This window comes from Arachis ipaensis, chromosome B3 (genome assembly GCF_059453495.1).
Source record: "Arachis ipaensis isolate K30076 ecotype BB chromosome B3, ASM5945349v1, whole genome shotgun sequence".
Lineage (NCBI taxonomy): Eukaryota > Viridiplantae > Streptophyta > Magnoliopsida > Fabales > Fabaceae > Arachis > Arachis ipaensis.
The window spans coordinates 25,105,951-25,128,802 of NC_142438.1; the positions used below are offsets into that span (position 1 = coordinate 25,105,951).

General features: G+C 34.6%; 2 protein-coding genes across 2 annotated transcripts; both read right to left on the reverse strand.

The window, feature by feature from the left end:
* Positions 1–620: 620 nt before the first annotated feature.
* On the reverse strand, positions 621–3,903 carry LOC107634301 (sequence-specific DNA binding transcription factor). Its single transcript, XM_016337843.3, has 2 exons — positions 2,733–3,903; positions 621–1,072 (listed from the first exon to the last, which is right to left on the reverse strand). The coding sequence occupies exons 1-2, from the start codon at positions 3,700–3,702 to the stop codon at positions 1,059–1,061; spliced, it is 984 nt and encodes a 327-aa protein (XP_016193329.1). The 5' UTR covers positions 3,703–3,903; the 3' UTR covers positions 621–1,058.
* Positions 3,904–15,497: 11,594 nt separating this feature from the next.
* On the reverse strand, positions 15,498–15,960 carry LOC110269604 (uncharacterized). Its single transcript, XM_021117546.2, has 2 exons — positions 15,750–15,960; positions 15,498–15,652 (listed from the first exon to the last, which is right to left on the reverse strand). Exons 1-2 carry the CDS (start codon positions 15,958–15,960, stop codon positions 15,498–15,500), a joined length of 366 nt encoding a protein of 121 aa, XP_020973205.1.
* Positions 15,961–22,852: the final 6,892 nt, after the last annotated feature.

Sequence of the window (22,852 nt, forward strand, 5' to 3'; positions counted from 1 at the left end):
ACTTCTCTTGGCTTATTCTAATTTTTTGCCCTATTTTTTTTGTACATTAACAGTGTAAAACATTTTACATCGTCGTTCAATCACATCCATTCTTCTTTTTTTTTTTTTTTTTTGGTGACTAATCACATCCATTCTTTTAAATCACCATTCACGCGATCAATATAAGAAGTAATTATTTTTTTTCATGACATTAAATAATTGAATGCACATATAAAACTATTATTCATTAACAGTATATTAAAATTAAATTAAAAATTAATATATTATAATTAAAATATCTAGTGATAGCACATATTAACGTTAGTAATTAATAAAAAATTATAGTAAATATATTAAGTTGTTTTTTAAATATATTGGTTATGTATTTATTAAAATAAAATTAATATATAATATTTCAAGTATCCAGTCATAGCACATATTAACGTTAATAATTATAAAAATTAATAGTATATATATTGTTATTTTTTAACACATTTGTTATGTATATTAAGTTATTTTTTTAATTCATATATTCGCTTGTTTTCTATACATGAATTCATTTATTTTACTAATTAATACCATATTTTCTAATTGATCTTAAAAACATTAAAAAAAAGAAGAAAGAGGAGCCATATAGTAAAAGTATGAAACCAGTCATTTAAATCATCCAATAGATCTTCGTTCATTCATCTTTTGGAGTTTCTAATGAAGATAAAAGCAATAATTTTACTTCCCAAAAACAAATACTTCATCCTTCTCAAAATAAAGTTTTCTTTTATTTTTCAATTTATTAAAAAATTAATATACTTAGACAATTCCTTTATCTAAATATATTAATTTCTCAACATATCTAACAAATAAAAATTATTTATTTTGAGAGGGAATGAGTATATAGGTACACCAAACCTGAATTTCGCTTATTTTTGCTCCAATAAAAGGTGTGTGTGTGAGAGAGAGAGAGAGAGAGAGAGAGAGAGAGAGAGAGAGAGAGAGAGAGAGAGAGAGAGTGTTTTGTTTATCTGAGACATGTCCAAATATAAAAACATATCTATATTTCCAGTATCCTCTGCCACCGCTTGCTATGAGAAACTGTCTGCATAATAACAAGCAAAACAAAAAGGGTTAAAAATTCCATGAAAAAAAATTAGCGGAAACTATTCACCCGATATATTGCAATAATTCATTCAAGTTATGGTCCATTAGATGCAAGCAGATAAAAAATAAAAAAATAAAAAGGTGGGTTTTTGAAATTGCACAATAAGTGATTAGTGAATGCCATTAAAAAGTTTACAAGAGTGTGAAACAAGAGTGATACAAGAGTGAAACAGTGCACAGAAAATTCTTTTCATAATTAAAGTTTACAAGAGATTTTTCAAGACGTATTTGAATCAATTTATAATTACCATAAGTGCATCATTTGCTAGACAATTAGAAGATAAGGGCATAAATATGCGAGAGGACACGAACTGGATGCATGGTAAAAATACATGCATAAATAAACTTGGTATCATTGGATTTTTTTATTTTATTTAGACCTACTACTTCACATCGCAGGATCACTTAAGCTGTCAGCTATGTGTTCTAGTACAACAAACTACATCAGAGATTGTAATACAGGCAGATGCATGGCACTTTATTTTATCTTAGTTCATGTTGTTTTGTTGGAGAAAGAGTTACCTAGTAACTTGCCATGTGCTGTTAGTCTGTTACACAAATTAGGACACGGTGTTTGGAAACAAGAATGAACTATATCACACTTATGAGAAAACATTGTGATTTCAATGTGAATGAATCTAGGCAATGTTTTTTTACCATATGCAACAAAGAAAACACACGTTCATATTTTAACAAACTCTTATGTCAATCAGACAGCACACTTAGCAGCATCAAGACCAGCTATCATAAGTCCAATCTTAGATTTTAGAATAATGATAATTATCAATTTAGAAATGCTTTTTAATTGGTTAAACTATGTGGAGCTACATCATAATCTCTATCTTAAATGAAATCAACCGAGGTTAATCAACCATCAAAAAGTTTTTAAAAATATAACTAAGTAGGATAGCAAAGATCAACAAGGAGCAATTGCTATGATCTGGAATCACAAAATTGCTACCTTTTATTTCAAATAATTCAATATCAGATGCCAAAAACTGATATGTACTAAGTGACAACTGATAATAAATCGGGAAATATAGGGGAAAAAAGCATCCTAGAAAGTGAGCAGAAAAACGAGTTTTACAGCACAAAGCGGCACTCTTGCTGACAAATAGAAGGGCCACTTCAAACCAAAATAGAGATAACTTTGGTTTATGAGAATAAAACATACAAATTGGGAACCAACATGCTCCTTTCTTGAAACAAAGGGAAAAATATAAAAGGGAAAAAATACAACAGAGTAACAGAAAAAAATACACAAGTTTCAAACAAACAATTTACAGAAGACAAGGAGTCACGTAACCTCTAAACATCAGTTCAGTAAATCAATTCCCATTTCCCAATAATATAATAGTTCTCATGTTCTTTGTTTCACTTTCACAAGTACAGTACTAGTAAGTAAACCGCATAACATATAGTAATTAATGAAGAAATCTCTTTTTCCATGAATGTCATCATCACTTGTAATAGTCCAAACAAAGCATGATTAGTTTCCGTCATTCTCAGCAAAACCATACTTATACACCAAACTCGAGATTCACAAGCACTAGATTACAGCATCAACTGAAAAAAAAAATATGGCCAAACAAAATTACCAGAAGTGCGTTTTGCGCGTTTGATTTTCTGAAACTGAACCTGCGTCTCCATGAAAAGCTGCATCCTTTGGTACTCCAAATCTTTTGCAAATTGCATCCTCTGCTTCTCCAACTCCACCATCTGCCTCTGCTTCGAAGCTTCAACTCTCTCATATATCTCTCCGAACTTCTCAATCGCCTGAGCAAGTTCCCTATACCCAACTTCCCAGCATTTCATCTCAATTTCCCCCGTCTTCCTCCGTCTTCCACCACCATCGCCGCCGTCGCTGCTGGACCTCCAGCCATCGGAATCTCCACTCTTGGCTTCTGCTGCAGCAGCCGCTGCGGCTGCGAAGGCTGAGAAATTCCGCCGGAAGTAGGAATCTTCCCGGTTAGCCGGCGCCGTCGTCGGAACCGCCGCCGTACGTTTCTGAGTTCCGGATCGGGGACCTACGGGGTGAGAGATTATCCACGCCGGCGGCGGAAGCGGTGAGAGTTTGGCGGCGGAGGGAGGGGTTCCCCGGCCGGTAGCCGGCGGCGAGAGTTTTTTGACCGGAAAAGTATCTCCGATCAGGTTGTCGAGGCGGGAGAAGAAAGGCCAGGGGCTCTGGTAACTGCCGCCGGATTCGGAAACCCTAGCCTTCTCGATCTTGTACTTCTTCTTCAGCGTGTCGATTCGGTTCTTGCACTGAACATCGGTCCGGCGAGTTCGCTTGGTTGTGGTAGTGGACGTTCCACCTAGGACGGCGCCGCCGTCTCCGGCGTGGAGTTCGTTGACGGCATCGGCGACCTCCTGCCAGTGCTTCTGACGGAGGTTACCACGGTTGAGTTCAAGGTAACGGTCGCCCCAGGCGTCGATGAGGGTGAAGGTGGCTTCCTCGTTCCAGCAGTCTTCTCGGCCGGGGAACGGAGACGACGACGTCGGAGGCGGGCGCGGCGGAGCGGCAGTTGCGGAGGTGGTGGGCGACGTAGCGCCGGCCACGGAGTCCATGAGGACGGCGGTTATGTTTTTTAATTTTTATATGTCTTTTTTTTGTTGGGCAGGCAGAGCAGGGGCGGATACAAAAGCGAAGGTAAGGCGTTTTCTAGTTTTCTTAACTGAGGAAGGAACTCTTTCTTTCTGTGTTATGTATGGGGTTTTTTTTGTGCGGCAACGAGTACGACGATAGTCGTTTACCGTGCGTGAAAACACATTCTTGTTCTCTGTTTTCGCTCTTTTTCTTTTTTTCCTTAATTTGTTTTAGGTTTTTTTTTTTTTGGTTTACGTTTTAGGTTAATTTTGGCAAAAGCAATATGGGTTTTCTGTATGTGTGTTGGCCCATTGGGCAAAGTACAAGATCGGTTTTGTGATTATCGGTCTTGAAACTTCAACTATGTGGTCCTTCAACTATTTGGGTCTTTAGTCTTTTTGTCTTCTTACTGGCAACAGCCAACGGAAAATATACTTGTCAACTGATATATTCATTAAACAAAAAAAAAAAAACCCCATTTCACATTATGGAGATTTTATGGTTTAGATGTTGATTTTTATTAGCACAGAGCATATTCTATGTCACATGCCACTACTGACTTGCTCAAAATCATGATCAGCTCTTTTCTGTTGTCTTGGGCCAATCACGAAAATTTGCTCTTGGGCTTTTTAGACTGCTGGAAATCCTTTTTGGGGTGAGGGTGTGGATGAATTTTTGTTAAGACTTCTAGTCTTGCAATACAAGAAAAAAAATTTAATAAACATTTAGAATGAGAAAAACAACTTCAATTGGTTTAACGGGGCACCGGATTTGATGGTCCAAGAACGTTTGGACCATTAAATGGTCCTATAACAAAATATATTTTTTAAGTTTTTCAATAACTGTTAAATAGTCCGTTTTTAATTTTAATTACAAATTAATCTCATATATTTTATTTAATTATAAAAATTATTTTTTATTTTATAAATTATTATTTTATTATTCATCTATTATGTTTATTAATAATAAAAAACAAAAACAATAACGAATTAGATCTTCCATTGATCGTAATAACTTTTTTGGCAATTCCAATCGATTAAAAGTTTATCTTTGATCCATGACATCCGTCGAGAATTTTGAAATCGTGTTTCTTAGAAAATCAATCGATTGAATTAACAAAACAATCGATTGAATTTCAGGTTTTCCATAACTCAATCGATTGGGTAATATGAAAATTTATAAACCGTTAGTCACGGCGCGATTCAAAATTTATAAAAACGATATGAAAATTGAGCACGGCGCGATTCAAAATTCAATCGATTGGATTATCCTACCAATCGATTGAATGCAGAAAAAAACTTATTTACGTCACATTTCAATCGATTGAATGATCATACCAATCGATTGAATTGGAATATACCATTAGTCACGTACAAAATTCAATCGATTGTATTATCATACCAATCGATTAAACCTTCATATATCATTTTAATAGCGGCCTTTAATTGATTGGGTAATATAAACAATCGATTGAATTATAAAAAACCCACATTCTAGTCATTGTTCAATCGATTGGGTAATATGACCAATCGATTGATTTTTGCGAAAACCATACTACCTTGTAACTTTCAATCGATTGTTTTGTGGTAACCTGAAGTCCAATCGATTGAGTTATGGAAAACCTGAAATTTCAATCGATTGTTTTGTTAATCCAATCGATTGATTTTTTAAGAAACACGATTTCAAAATCCTCGACGGATGTAATAGATCAAAGATAAACCTTTAATTGATTGGGATTGCCAAAAAGTTATTACGATCAATAGAAGATCTAATTTGTTATTATTTTTGTTTTTGGTTATTAATAAACATAATAGGTGAATGATAAAATAATAATTTATAAAATAAAAAATAATTTTTATGATTAAATAAAATATATGGGGTTAATTTGTAATTAAAATTAGAAACATACTATTTAACCGTTATTGAAAAATTTTAAAACCATGTTTTGTTATGGGACCATTTAATGGTCCAACGGTCTGGGACCATCGAATCTTTTACCGTTTAATGGTTAGATCACTGGTTCACATAATTAAATGTCGGGAGTTTGAATCTTAATTTATTTATAGAACAATCCACGGATTAATTTTTGACTTATTGGATTGAGAAATATCGTGAAAAAAAAAATAGGTAGAGTAGGATAGAGTTTGGATTCAACCTTAATCCTACTCGTAAGTTGAGATTTTATATAAAATGACTTAAAATAATTTAAAATAGAACTGACTTTTATGTAAAAAATAAAAATAATCTTCTCTTAGAGCATCTCCAATATTTGGTATTAATTTCATTTTATTTTGAGTCCCACAAAATGTTACATAAGTATTTGTGAGACCATATATCATAAAACTTGATTTGAAACTTAATATAAAATTTGTCACTCCAATATTTAGTTTCATTTCGATTTAAATTTTAAATTATTTTTAATTATTTCAAATAATTTTAATTATTTTTTAAAATTTAACTAAAATAAAAAATATAAAATTATAAAGTTAATAATTATATATCATATTTAAAAGATATTACACATTCATAAAAATAAATTTTAAAATATTATCTAATTAAGCATAACAACATTAATTTTGGCTTATTGGATTTAAAAAAAATTGCAATAAAAAAATTAAAATTTTGTGAACGTAAATATTGAGAATTTTATGTATTTAGATGGGGAAAAAAATTAAAATTTTGTAAATAATTCAAAAAAACTTACATTAAATTGATTTGGATATATTTTTTTACCAAATTCATAAGAAAATAATAAAAAATGCAATAATAAAACCCAGAGTATAACTGAGTACATCTAATTTATTTGACTAAATTTTGATTGAGTCTTTGTTACAATGTTAGAATAAATCAACGTTACAATAACAATATTACAGTAATACCGTGTTCATTTAATAATGAGTTTATAGAAGTAATAACTTTTCACTCTTCTTTTTTCAAAATGATACGTATCTCCTGACCAATATCAGTATCATTTTATAAATGGTATCCAATATAAATTTCAATTTTAAATCTTTAGTGATATCCAAAATTAATCGCATTAGAGTTGCTCTTAGTGGCTAAAGATCTTTCGCATTTAGTAAGAGGTCTTTGGTTCAACATCCACTTGAAATATATTTTTATATAAATATATAACATATACTACATATAAAGCGTGCGGGTTGATCGGATATGGTTGAGACTCAATCTGCACCCTATCCTACCCGTTACGGATCGAATTGACAACCATACCTGACCGAATTAGGTTGAATTAAATACCCGCACCCTATCCTACACGTTGCGGATCGAATTGACAACCCTACCTAACCGAATTGGATCAAATTAAATACCCACAGGTAGAATGCATATTACTACCCTACCATACTTTTATTTTTATGCCACATAAAAAATTTATTAATGCTGGTTTTAAAAGATAGATTTTTTCAAAAATGTAAAAATTATATTTAGTAAATTAAATAAAATTTTTTAATAAACATAAATTATAATAATTATGTTTGATAAAATTATTTTTAAATTTTAAAATAATCTTAACAGATATAAATATGATAACGAATAAAAATAAATATTGATATTTATTAATATACAAAATTCTATTAAATTAAATTTTATCATTTTAATATGTACAAGTTAGCTTTGAGAAATATCTTCTTATATTCATTACTTTGTTCCAATTTTATTTCTTATAGCTTTAGATATAATCAAACTAGTGAAGGAACTGGGTTGCTAAATCAATAGTTTAACCAATTAGTTGAATGGCTCAAATTAAAGTTAGTTATATACAGAGTATTTATTTATTTTGGTCTTCAAAAAATTTCGGATCAAACACTTTAGTTTTTAATTAAAATTAATTACTTTATTAATTCTTAACAATTAATTTTGTTGTTATTTAAATTTTTTGTTCCGTCAACTCTAATAGAGGACAAAATGATCCCTGATAACTCTAACGGAGGACAAAACGATCTATGACTCCCTCTATTCAGAAACGACACTGTTCTTCCCCAATTTCCATCATATCTTACATAACTCTAATAATCTAACACTGCAACTTCAAACTACACAATACACACTCTACAACTTCAATGTTCACAAAAAGAAAAATCCTCAACTTGTTCTTAATCAATTCATACTCAGAAAACCAATGACTATGTTTTTCAAGTACTTGTCGTCTTTAATGGATCCATGAATCTAGACAGCAAGTCCGATTTGTTAAGACTTGTCGTCATCGTTGTCATCTCCCTCCTCTTCTACCCTATCATCTCCATGGCCATATTGTTTACCACTCTGATCGCTTCCTTCAACTTCTTCTTCGAACCAATGTTCAGTAATTGCTCCAGTTTTCATGAGCGGCGACGGCGACATTGCTTGCTGTACTGATAGCTTGGATGCGAAGTTGAAGCTGTCTACCATCATGGACTCCAAAAGAGAAGGAATGAAGCACTTGGGGTCCATTCTAAATGAGAATTTGCATATGATGTCAAAGAAAAATCTTCACATGATGTTCTAATGTCCAACAATCTACTATATTGTTTGCCGGAGAGTGAAGAAAGGCGTATCCTTGGGATAGTTGTGAAACTTAGTCTTGAAGATGTGGTGGACGTTGTCGGCGTTGGAGGTGATGCTGTTATCGAAGACGTGGAGGTGGATGCTTTCGGTGGGTGAAGTGCGGAGGAGGTGGATGTTACCAGTCACATAGATTTGGAAAATATGTGGTCCATGACATGTTGAGGTAGGTGCTATAAGAAATTATATTATTATATGATATCTCATGTATGTGATGTGTCTTATTTTATTGGTTTAATAAAATATTTAATTAAAATAATAAATAAAGGAAGTTACATAATTATTTTGAAATGTAACCAATTTGATGGAAGTTAGTTTTTATGAAAAAAAAATTAGAATTCAGTCTTCTCTTCCTACCTATGAAAATTTTCTTGGCTCAATTTTTTTGTTATCGGAAGACTTTGTGTGTTTTTCCATATTATTTTGTGATTATCATGTTATACATGTACGTGGGTTTTGAAAACTGAAATTTATTAAGGGATAAGTACTTTTTTCGTCCCCAAGGTTTGGGGTCAAAATCAATTCCGTCCTTAATTTTTTTTTGTTATTAAAATCATCCTCAACGTTACAAAACGTTATAAAATCGTCCTTTTCTATTTTTTTGGATCAAATTACCCTTAACTATTAATAAAAATTAAAAATAATATTAAAAAAATAAAACCCCACCCCCACCCACACCCAACATCTCTTCGTCTCTCCCCCACCCCAAACCCACCCCCAATTTCCCTTCCTCCTACACCCACCCCCAAATCCCATCCCATCCCATCATCATCATCATCATCATCATCATCATCATCATCATCATCAGTTCACACTCCCTCACCCTCTCACCCCACTCCCTCACCCCCTCACTGTAACTCCCACCCCCTCACCCCACTCCATCACCCCCTCCCCCCTCACCGTAACCCCTCACCCACCGCCGCCCCTGCGTCCAACCCGCCGCCACCGGCCGTCCAAGTTTGTATGGAGGCACTGTCGCTGCCGTCCAGCTCCCGACCCTCTGGACCCTCCGCCGTTGCCTCTGCTTTTGCTTTTGCTTTCTGCTTTCTGCCTTCTGTTTCTACTTCTGCTTCTATTTTTGTTTTTGTTGTCGCTTCACCATTGTTGATTCACCCTTTAGAATTGTTGTTGTTAATTTATTATTGGTGATACTGATTCTGATTATAGTAATTGTATGATGATGATTTGGCTATGGTGGCAGTGGTGATGGTGGTGAGGAAAGGGAGAGTGAGGAGGTGCTTCTGATTCTGTTCTTCATTCTTCCTACAAAATCTTTATGCTGATTCAAATTCATCAAATCTTGAACCAATTTTGTTCAAGTTGTTTGGGGAACAGCACTAATGCTGATAATCTTGCTTGGTCTGCAGCTTCATCATAATTGATTTTGATCGTTTCAGAGATGCCTTCAAGATGAAGATTTTGGTTTTAATGTAGTTTAGACAATTTTGATATATTAATTATAGGAACAATTAGACTATTTCTAATTATTTTTTGGTTACATTATTATCAATGACACTGGTTCTGTTAGTTAATTTGGTTCAACTGTATATGCTTTATTTTCTCTCTTTCTTTTTCTTTTTTCCTTATGGTTTTTGAAGAAGGGGGTAAGAGGTTTGATGATGAAAAAGGGAATTGGGGGTTACTGGGTTAGTGATGATGAAGAAGGAAGTGAAGGAGTGATGGGTGGGGGGTTTACGGTGAGAGAGTGGGGTGAGGGTTACGGAGTTGGGGGGGTTGGGTTAGGTTTTGTTTTAATTTTTTAATTTTTTTATTATTTAATAAGGATAATTTGGTAAAACAAATAAAATTGAAGTAGAAAATGACGATTTTATAACGTTTTGTAACGTTGGAGATGATTTTAATAAAAAAAAAAAAAGTCGGAGACGATTTTGATTTTGACTCCATAGCTTGTGGATAAAAAAAAGTATTTATCCCATTTATTAAAGTTCAATTCGGCATTGCTGTATTGTTATTTTAAAATTTTTTTAATTCATTAAAAAATGATTTCGGCAATGCCGATTTACATTTTGAAAAATAAAAAAAAAAATATTTTGTTCAAAGTTAATTCGGCATATATATAAAAAATTAAAAATAGCAAAAAGTGTAGAACGTAGTTGCCGTTTTGTCAGGAAAAATAAAATGGTAGCGCCATATTCTAAATACGTTAGTACCGTTTTGTATCATGTATATTAAAAAATTATTAAACCAACTATAAAAGGAGGAAAAGGGGATGCTTACTGCATTAGATGGATTTAGTGGTTTAGCGATGGTATAGTAGGATATTCTTCTTGCCTTTAGTTATGTGTTTGTTTATTTTCTGAGTTTTGTATTTTGAGTGAGAATAAAATTGTTTGAGTGTATAGAATGGAGGATTATGTTAGTTTAAAAATATAGGGTTAAGTACTTTTTTCGTTCCTAACGTCTTAGGTTAAAATCAAAATCGTCTCTGACCCAATTTTCTTATTAAAATCATCCACAATGTCACAAAACATTATAAAATCATTCTTTTGTCCATAAACAATATTTTTTGAACAATTTTACCCTTTCACAAAAATAAAAATAAAAGAAAAAAAATTATTCTCTTCCACTACTCTCACCACTAACTCCACCAGGCCACCACTAACCCCATCATCTTTCACCCCTCTCTCTCTCTCTCCTTATTTCTGCAACCGCCTTGTTCTCAAGATACCATTCCCACGCCATCAACAACTCCACCGCCGCCTTGTTCTCACGATGGCCCAACCACTCCCACGCCACCAATAGCTCCACCGTCGCCGAGATCCAAGATCCTCAAGATCCACCAAGGCGGTAACGTTTCCACCACCATGGCTTCTCTTTTTTGTGTAAAAAAGCTATCCGACAACGTTGTTCTTCCTTCTAGGGCCTCTCCTCTCTTTGCCGGTTACGATCACTCCAGGTACCTCTCTCTCAAGATAAACTGAAACAGTTACTCTGCTAGAGAAGTAGAAATCGAAAATGAAATTCTGTTTTATTTTATTTTTTCTATTCGTCGCAATGGCTGAAAGAAGAAGAACTCATCCATGGCCAAATCGCACTGAAAGAAACCCAAATCGACTCGGTTCGCAAAGAAATCACAATGCTCCACATCTTCTTCTTCCTCTTCCACTCCCTGACCCTCATGCTCCTCTTCACATCCTCTTTCCCTGTGTCTTTCTCAGAATCTGAATTTCTTTGTCCGCATGCCAGCGCTGGTGGATCCCTTCGTTGTGCTCCTTCGTGTTCTCATTAGGCCTGGTTTGGGCCGTGAGGTACAAGAGCGACGTGGAGAGTCACATGGAGAAGGCGCTTCAGAGAGAGAAAGAAGACAAGATTCTTTTGGGGAAGTGCGTGGAAGAGCTGAAGAAGAAGGGTCTGGAATTCGATCTATTGAAAGAAGTTGATGCTCTCAGAAGAGCAAAGAGTTTGAGGGTTGGAGACCTCCTTTTTTCTTGTATTGATGTGTTAGATATGGATAATTTATGTTTTATCCTCAATGAATTAAAAAAAAATAGTAGAATCAAACTTCAAATTTACCATTGCACCCATTCTTTTTTCGGCCTCTGGTGATTTCAATGAAAATTCTGTTTTAAATTATGGATTTCTTCATTTTTGTTTGGGTTGTGGTTTTAAATTTGTTTTTGGTGCTGATTTTGTGGGGGTTTTGTTTCTCTGTTCGGGTATTATGTTGAGCATTCAATTGATGTTGATGCGGGGGTGATTGACGCCGATTACAGAAGACCGATTGAGTGATATTGTTCAACCATTCGGATGTTGATTTTAATGGATGAAGAGTTAGCAAGATTGGTGGTGTTAGAGTTAAGGGTAGTGGATGGTATGGTGGTGGAGGTGGTGGTGGTGGTGGTGAAGAGAGAGAAAGAGAGAGAGAGAGAGAGGTGGTGATGGAGAGGGAGAAGAAGATGGAGAAGGAGGTGGGGCAGCGGTGGTGGGGTGGCGAAAAGGGAGAGAAGAGAAAGACCGAAAGAGAGTGAGAGATACGGGAGAGTTGGAGAGGGTTTCTTTTGTTTTTTAATATTATTTTTAATATTTTTTATTTTTGTAAAAGGATAAAATTGTCCGAAAAATATTATTTATGGACAAAAGGATGATTTTATAACGTTTTGTAACGTTGAGGATGATTTTAATAAGGAAAAAAGGTCGGAGACGATTTTGATTTTGACCCAAGACGTTAGGGACGAAAAAAAAACTTAACCAAAAAATATACTATAATGGTCAAATTTTATCTTAAACACATGAAGGTGTAAGTTTTGTATGTGAGAATCCATGTGTTATTGTTATTCCTCTTGGAATAACATATGAAGCACTTAAGAGTGTACTTTGTCAAAGTATAGATCACCAAGTATTGAAGAGAGTAACAAATGTTTTGTACAAACAACCTGTATTGGTATTTGGTGGTTTTGTTCAATTTCAAATAATGTATGTGGCTGATGAAACAAGTATGCAAGAGATATTTTCGACCTACCATCAAACTAGAACACAAGTCTCAATTATTGAGTTATATGTTGAGTTTGAAGAAATCGTTGAGGCTGATTTAGTGGGGCCTAACATAGACTAGACAGGTTATAACAGTGAAAGTGAAGAAGAGTTTGAAGGCAATTACCAAATTCTTGGTCCAACTGAAGATGGAGATGAAGACGATATAATGGATGACACAAATGTGACAGATGTTGCAAATGTACTAGTGGATCGGCATTCATCCGGAGAGCTATCTTTCATGCATACTTTGAATGTTGATGACATACATGCACCAGAGTTTCCTGAGTATGTCAATGCATGTAATTACTAGCGGTAGCATATTTTTAATTATTATTTTAGTAATCGTGTTAATTAGAAATTTAGATATAGTTAATTATTTTAGTCATTTATTAGTTTTGTTATTAGTATTTTAGTAGTTATTATTATTATTATTATTATTATTATTATTATTATTATTATTATTATTATTATAATAGAGATAATTATTTATTTTAGTCAATATAAGTTTAGCATTCTATGATTTATTTTATATTGTTATTGGTGTAGCCCCACACGTTGTTGCAGACGGTGAATTCATCATTGGAATGGAGTTTAACTTGAGAGAGGCTGTGATTGCAGCAATTAAAGAGTATACCATTCGTAGATGCGTCGATTATAGGGTATTCGAATCAAAGCCTAGGACATTCTTTGCAAAATGTGTACAATACGGAGCATCCTGTGATTAGCTCATCAGAGTTAGTCTTATCAAAAGACAATATTCTTGGGTTATAAGGAGATACAATGGTAGCCACACATGCACCAAAGCTGCCATTTCCCAAGATCATGCTAAATTGGACTCAGAGACAATTGCAGAGATGATAAGGCCATTGGTTGAAGCTGACCCATCTTTAAAGATAAAATCTGTAATTGCTGAGGTAAAGTCTAAGTTTAATTATACGATAAGTTATCACAAAGCATGGCTGGCTAAGTAAAAGGCAATTGAAAAAATATTTGGCAGGTGAAAAGATTCTTATGAAGCTTTGCCCACATGGTTTGAAGCAATGGTAGCAAAAGAACCATCAGCAGCCGTTGAGTACGAAACTGCATATGCCTACCAAGGAGATGAGTTGGTGCAGGATATTCGGATTCTGACGTGAGTCTTTTAGGCTTTCTATCCTTGCATTAAAGCATTCAGAAGCTGCAAACCGTTAGTACAAGTAGACGGCACACACTTGTGCGAAAAATATAAAGGAGCTCTTTTAATTGCAGTATCACAGGATGACAATAAAAATATTATGCCTCTCATATTTGCCATAGTTGAGGGTGAGACTACCGATGCATGGCACTTTTTTCTTAGCTATTTGCGAACACATGTGGTGAGTCAAGATGGTATTGGTCTTATCTCTGACCGACATGAGTCCATTAGTTTAGCCATAGCTCGTAGCAATGGAGCATGGTAGTATCCAAGAGCTATTCACATGTTTTGCATCATACACATAGCATCCAACTTCTTGAGGAGGTTTAAGGCACCGCATATGCAGAAGCTGATCGTCAACATAGATGAATAAATTACAATATTTTTATTATTATGTGGTGATGTTGATAATAACAACATTGTTTATTATCTGAGTTATGTTGTTCTCTTGTGGTAGGCTATTCTAGAATGGTGCATGAATTCAACATGCGTTACCAAAGATTATGTGAGCGGGGTGAGGCTTAAAAGCTCTGGCTCGACAATATCCCTCGGTCGCAATATGCTTTGGCGTATGATGAGGGACATCGCTGGGGCCACATGATCACCAACCTAGTAGAGTGCATTAACGGAGTTTGGAAAGGGCACGCAATCTACCAAACACATCCCTTTTTAAGGCAACTTTTTACAGGCTAAATGAGTTGTTCACTAGGAAGAGGTCTAAGGTTGAGGCTCGTATAAGTGCAGGACATGCATTCTCTGAATATGCAACTAAGAAAATTCAGTCAAATCAGCATGCAGTGGGAAGCATCCAAGTTAACTTATTTGACCAGCAGAACGAGGTCTTTGAGGTGCGTGAGATGTCTAGCGGCATAGAGTTTGCGATGAATCTTCGTCATCGTCATTGTGACTATGGTGAGTTTTAGGTGGATCGAATTACTTGTCGCCATGTCCTCGCTTGTTGTACGAACCAGCGCCTTGATTGGAAACAATATGTGCATGAGGTATATAGGATGGAAGAGATCTGAAAGTTATACAGAACTCAATTCAGGCCGCCAGGAAATCCAACAACATGGCCGATGCATCAAGGACCAAGACTAATACCCAATCCCCACCTCAAGCGAGTAACCAAAGGTTGCCCTAAAAAAACTCGCTTCTTAAATGAAATGGATATGCGTGACATGCATGGTCCTAGGCGTTGCAGACTTTGTGGAAGTGAGGGTCATAGCCGAAGTAGATGCCCACACCGTGCTGGATCTAATACTAGTGGCTCGGCTCCAAATCCTTAGTTGTCATATTAGGGGTACTGGAATAACTCAGTTGTATCGAATGCTTTAATTGTGTTAGTTGTATTCTTCATCCTTTTGTTTAGTGTTGTATCAAGTGTTAAATCATGTTATTGTAACTTTTCTAGAATTAATTTCAAAGGTCACATTGAAAACAGGTCTGAGAATAATAGAAAGTCATCTATGAAAACAACACAACTCGTACAAACTTATATTGTACAAATCTACTAACTAAACTGCATAATAACTCATTTAAAGATATTTTTCTTCATGTTTTGAGCCACCTTGGAACATCCTCTTTTGAGCCTTTTCTTAGCTTGATCTCTGAAGGACTCCATTTATTTTGACTTTTACGAATCGGGTCAACCCTAAGATTGTAGCCCTTGCCACGAACCGCTTGATTGGAGCTGTCATCTGTTGCACCTGCATGATAACTATAATAAATAAGAATAGTCCTACACAACATAGAACAATACGAAATACAATTTTACTTAGACGACAATACTAGTAAATAACTTACCCGCACCAGGCTCGTCAACCTCATCCTCACCCGCACTAGGCTCATCAACCTCATCCTCACCTGCACCAGGTTCATTAACCTCATCCCCACCTACACTAGGCTCATCGTCTTCCTCCTCGACATCCTCGGGCATACGAATACCTCTTGGGGATTGGCGACATCCAATTCCTCTATGGACACTCCTAATCGAATCAACAGAATGTTGTGGCATAGAATGTTCCGAAAACGACTGCGGCTGATGCCTCAAAGCTAAAGACAAACGACCAGGAACAATTTGAACAGCTGAAAAATTCTCATATCGTGCCTCTTAGGCAACTGGTGTATGGTCTTGAGTAGAGAATAAATCATTGACCCACTAAAAATAATAAGTCTTTTTCTTTAAAAACTTAATAAAAAAATTAAAGTAAAATTAAAATTATTAAAAATATATATTAACAACAACGACAATTCTATTTTTAATAAATATTTAAAATAAAACTAAAATTACTAACAAAATATGCTAACAATTTTATTAATAATTCTGGTTTTTAAATAAAAATTTAAAAAATACATAAACTACTATAAAATATATAGAACTATACACGAACAACTAACATTAATATTACACTAACTAACAAGATTATTAAACAATTGTAACTTAGAATTAGCAACTACTACTCTAAATAACATTAATCAACTAGAAAATAGCATTAATAAATTATATATTTTCAGCATACAATATTATAAAATTATTCGAATAATTAACTAATAATAATGTTAACTAAACTACTTACTTGTATTGTACAATGTTAGTTGTATTATCCTTTTTGCAAGGTAAATATTGTACCCAGGAATGAGTGTATAAACTTAGGAGATAATGTTGGCTGGAGTGTGTGTTCGGTGCTTTGAAGTTGTGAAAATGAAAGGTTTGAAGTTCTGATATGAAGAAGGAGAAATAAGGAGTGAAAGTGTGAAACCGTGAAAGGAGTGTTGCTCACAGGTAAAAAAACAGTTGGGTCACGGGTGAATGGGTTAAAAAAAGAGTGCCACGTGTTGACTCTCTAGACAATTCGGCAGTGTCGAATTGACCAACACGTCAGTGCCATTTTCCAAGAAAACGGCATCGCCGAATTGGCACCGTTTTCCAGCGCTTCCCACAACGGCGTATTACATATGGATTGGGTCATTTATTTTGATTACACACATTGAAGCCCAATATTTAAAAAAAAAGTTCGTTTTTCTTCTTCATTCACCATCAATAACTTAATTGAAGAAAGAATTAAGAAGGCAAAGAGATAGACAAAGTGAATTCTTCATAATATTATTATCATCATGGATCATGTAACACCCTAATTATCCCAAGCCTTACCTCATGCCGTAAAGCAAAGGTTAATCAAGGGTTACGACAATTCTACAGTTCATACTTAAATATATATAGAAGGAATAATAATTCTAGAAGCCCGATGAAGAAAATAAGCTCAAAAATAGGATTTGAAAAGTGCAAAACGTACTTACGAAGCTACTAACTTAATGCACAAGATATAGATATAATATAACAAAATATAAGAGTGTAATAGCATAAGAATCTAGCCACGGCTCACGGAGTTTAAGCCGGCTAGTAATATACAGATAATACATAAATCTGAAGATTTAAAACAACTTATACAAGTTTTTCCTCTCTCTGTAAGCCTCTAGGCAAAGTAAAAACCAAAGTGAGAGTACAAATCAAAATAACCAAAATGACCACAAAATAGAATAAGATCCTCCGCTCTGCTACCATCAAACAACTCACTGAGGTGGGTTGTGACCTGCATCTGAAAAATAACAACAACGTATAGAATGAGAACCAGAGATTCTCAGTATGGTAACAGTACCCAGTAATGTAAGATGTAAGACCCCGGGATGCCAGAGGCAATCCTAGAGCTTCATACCAAACAGATATCCAAACTTAAACGAAATAAATAACTTAAACTGTAAATAATAAACAAGGTATCTAATCTTAGGGGATTTCTAACTACAACTAGTCACCGCTGTCCCACAGCCTTCACCAACCTACCATCCGTGCGATCCCATCACCATCGCCTACCTAACCTCCTCATCACCAGACAAACACAGATAATGCAAGCAAAGAAAACACAAGTAGTAGTCATATATATAACAAGTAATTCGATCAATAAGCAAGTAGGCATATTATACAATTAAGCAAACTCAAGTAATCAAAGCAGGCAAACATATAGAAGATGCATATGATAAATGTCTATCCTATTGGCTGTGATTTCACATGTCGGTTATTGTGCCAAACCCGACAGAAAATCTGGACGGCAACTCCCAGATTAGTCTCTCTGTTGCGCATACTCAGGAGGAACAATTCTGAGGGATAAGTGCCCTACCACCTTCTCCTTTCAGAGGGAAACATTCCGAGGGAGAGTGCCCTACCACCTTCCTCTGGATGCCGCATCATTCTGTGGGTTAGTGCCCTACCACCTTGCAACTAGAGAGAAACCCATACTCAGGAGGAATAATTCCGAGGGATGAGTGCCCTACCACCTTCTCCTTTCAGAGTGAAATGTTCTGAGGGAGAGTGCCCTACCACCGTCCTCTCGAGCAATCAATATGAGTGAGAAGCTCAGCTTCAAGCCTCACATCCGAACGTAGGCGGGAGACTGCCACAACCCCTATGACGGATAACAATGCATATCATAATCACGTATTCAATCTCAGAGGCCACTCCTCATAGCACACTTCCACTCATACCCATTTCATCAACCATAACCATTCATAATTTTCATTCCGAACTCATTAGTTCCTCAGTTTCTCAATTCGTTGTCAGTAATCACCAAGTTCACTACTCTTCCTTCTCTCTCAACCAAACTCATTCTCAATACACCAGAAACCTAAACCTCCGTTCTCTAACTTTTCAAGGTAATACCCAAATTAAATCTCCTAGGACCTTTTCCATGTTTTGGTACCCAAAAATAAGCCAAAGAGTCTTAAAATGGTGTCACAAAAGCTTACAAGCTTGTTGGGAATGTGAAATAGTTGAAAACAAAGTTTAAGTTTGAGAAACAGGGCGTGTGCGTGCACATGCCCAAAAGGATTTTTAAAAAGTGTGCGTACGCATAGGGGTGTGCGTACGCACAGGTACCGATTTTCACAATTTTGTTCACTCGCACAAGGCGTGCTAGCGCCCCCAACAGACTAACATTCCCAACGTGTGCGTGCGCACAGGGTTGTGCGTGTGCACAGGTTGTAAAACTTCATTGGATATGTACGCGCACAGGTCGTGCTAGCGCTCTCACCAGCAGGCCTTTCCCCACTTGTGCGTACGCACAAGGCTGTGCGTGCGCACATGTTTAAAAGTTTACAGAGTTGTGCGTGTGCACATATCAGAAATCACAAAATTCTGCAACTTTGCAGAATTTCAGATTTTGACACCAAACTTTGAATGATCATAACTTCCTCTACAAAAATCTAAATTTTACAAACTTTATATCAATTTGAAGAGTTTTCAATGAACTTCAATTATAAACAAATTTCAACAAATTTGGAAAACTGAGGTACAAGTTATGATCCGTCAAAATTCACTAAAAACTAAGTTTTACCAAAATCTCAAAACCTCATTTTTCCACAACTCTCAAATCAAGACCAACTCACACCCATTCTTAACTATACCAAAACAACCCAACATTCATACCAATAACACCCAACCATTTTATCAATCACACCACTTTCTCAGTCATTAAACCATTTAATACTATCCTCACTCCGACTCTAAATTCCACCTAAAACCACATCCAAATTCCTCAACCTCCATTTAATATCAACACCAATCACAAGATTCAAAACACCAAAATCATCATCATTATATATCATCACACATCATAATCTTTATTCAACCACATCCAAAATCATCATAAAGACTCATAACTCTACTCGTTCACCCATAACATTCTCATTAATCATCATTAATTAATCATCAACCATATCAACAAACCCTCATCAACAACAACGAATCTCACATTCATCATCAACCTTCATAATCATTAAAATGCCAACGATCATCATCAAATCATATAATCGTTATCATTATTATTCCAATTCCCTCCACGCACACAACACCACTACAATATCAATTAATCCACTTCAACAACACCAATTATCAATTTTCTCATCAACATCATAATCAAACTCTAACATACCAAACTCATAAAATCTTCATCACAGTTCACATGGCACATACATAATTCAATCTTATCTTAAGGTCAACTAGCCTAAGTGTCCATTGATATTACATATTATATAGAGGAGAACGAAACCATACCTTGGCCGCTCCCCAAAATGCACAGCGCACCAAGATTAGAGTCCAACAAGCTTTCAACTCACCAACTAGCCACCAAAGCTCAACTAACATCATATATATATATATATATATATATATATATATATATATATATATATATATCAAAATCAAAATCTAAGGTACACAAAACAATTAAACACAAGAGTTTAGTGAAACCTTACCTTAACCAACAAGATTAAAGATAAAATCCAACAATTATCTACTACTAGAGATCACCTAAATAAGCAAAATCACAAAATCTACTCAAAATCATAACCCCAAAAATGCAGAACTCTAGGGCTAGAAACTGGAGATTGAGACGTGATTTCTTATCAGATTTGCTTATAGAATCGAAGAGCTCGACGAGAGCTTTGCGTGGCCGCAAACGGCTCATCAATCGGAGCTCCGTAGCTCAAGTTATGGTTCCCGAAAGGTGGATGTGAATAGTACCACCACCTCCTCTCTCTCAATCCGTGTGGCTCTCTTTGTGGAGGGTGAAAAATGGGCTGAGTTGCTCATTAACTCCTATATATATGTTGGACCTTGGACCCGGTCCAATCCGTTAGCGTTTTAGGTTCGTTTGGCCCACTTTGGGCCAAAACCTTTAAGGTTAGTGCCTGGTTTTCAACTCCAAATTATTTTTACCTTTTCAAAACAATAAATCAATTTTTCCAAAATATGCGGTGTTAGACAGACTAGAGCCGGTTCTGCCGGCTTAAGCGTCAGTATGCATTTTTACAGAAACTTTTCGAAAAATATATATTTTCCAACTCATTAAAATTCATTGAAGCCAAATTTCACCTTTATATTTTCAAATTAAAATTTTTAAATTTTGAATCTATTTTAGATACTAAAATTATTTTATTAAAATGGTTTTACCTGAAAAACTTCGGTTCTTACAGATCAAGATTAATAATTCTTCTCATTTTATTTGTGATAGTCATAAATTTCAAGATCTTTCATGTGAATGATAATTTTATAATGTATATTAAAAATTATATTAAATCTAACATATAATATCAAAACTTTAGGTTATAAAATTTGCAATTATCCATAAAAATAAAATTTTTACTGCAAAATTGATATGGCATGAAATTTGTAGTTGTACAAATTCGTTAACTATATTTTTAGTTTATATGTTGTCGTGCATGATTGTTTATTGCAAGATATATATAATTGTAATGTATTACAATATTTGCAGTATATATGATAAATGTTATATGAATTAAATGATCATAGCATGGCTTAAATGTTTCGTGAAATTACGCTAAGCTATCATGATTGTTTATCCTATTCGCATAGATAATTGACAATTAGGAATAATTGATTTTGTTTTTTAAAATCATATATTGACACTGTAAGAATCAAAGGCTATGTGTTACTCGTGTGCTGTGTTACTCGTGTACTGAAATTATTCTATTCCTTTAACTTGCTTAGTTTTTGGGAACAATAAAAGAAATTTTATACTGAAATTTTGAGATTTGTTAATTATTAAAGTGGTTAAATCTAAAAATTTTAGTTAATTCCATATTTATTATTTTGTATCAATTACATATAAAAAAAGATACTAAATAATAATTATTTATATATTAATTGAAATTTATTGTTATGAGATATTTAAGGATCACTCAAATATTGATTAGTTGATCTTATAATTAATGAATATGATTATTAGCATATATGCACTGTTATTAGTATTTAAATATCAGAAAAGTACGAGGAGCCAATGAAATATTTATATAATGTGTACAATGGAGGTTTAAGGAGTATTAGAGATATAATCATTAGTGTTACTTTTTTCCATCAGTTGAAACTTTTGGGATAAGTGGTATCATGACATGATATTAAGCTTTTGGGAAGATGTTTATTATCGTCCTAGCGGGATCCTTAAATATCTAAAGATATTAAATATTTTTAATTGGTGCATGTATCTTTACTAAATAAAATTAAATTTATTAGTATCATTGTGTTATTGTATATTGATATATCACTCAAAGAAGAATATTAATATACTTTGAATGTTTCTATGAATGCTCTTTGAATATGAATAATATGTTATCTTATGACTCAAAGTATTAATATTAAGTATGTGATAATTGTAGCAATTCTTCCTGTCGCATTGCATTCGCATGCTATGTCTGTTCCAATGTTTAATGGGCTGAATTTTTCTGATTGGTCTGAACAAGTCCAATTTCATCTTAGTGTCTTAGATCTTGATTTGGCACTTCAAGTTCAGAAACCTGCTGCTATTACTGTTCTTAGTAGCAATGAAGAAAAAGCTCATTATAAACCTTGGGAAAGGTCAAACAGACTTAATCTTATGTTTATGCGGATGAGCATAGCAAACAGCATCAAGTCAGATCTTCCCAAATCTAATAATGCTTAAGAATTTATGAAACTTGTGGAAGAGCGCTCCCAAACTACTGATAAGTCTCTTGTTGGGACGTTAATGGGTATTTTGACCACCATAAAATTTGATGGTTCTCGTACTATGCATGAGCATGTCATTGAAATGACAAATAATACAGTAAGACTTAAGTTATTGGGAATGGAAGTGAATGAAAATTTTCTTGTGCAGTTTATTTTAAACTCATTACCATCTGAGTATGGTCCTTTCCAATGAACTATAATACTATGAAGGATAAATGGAATGTGCATGAGTTGCATAGTATGTTAGTTCAAGAGAAACCAGACGAGTTTTCGAATAGAGGGGGCAGGGACCATTTCGTCTTCCGTTAAAGTTGTCTGAGACCATTTTATTTTCTGTTAGAATTGATGGAGCAAA

Coding starts and splice junctions, on each gene's coding strand:
- LOC107634301 (XM_016337843.3), bottom strand. CDS start 3,702: ATGGACTCCGTGGCCGGCGCTACGTCGCCCACCACCTCCGCAACTGCC.
- LOC110269604 (XM_021117546.2), bottom strand. CDS start 15,960: ATGCCACAACATTCTGTTGATTCGATTAGGAGTGTCCATAGAGGAATT. Junction 15,653..15,749: donor GGTTGACGAGCCTGGTGCGG/GTAAGTTATTTA, acceptor GTTATCATGCAG/GTGCAACAGATGACAGCTCC.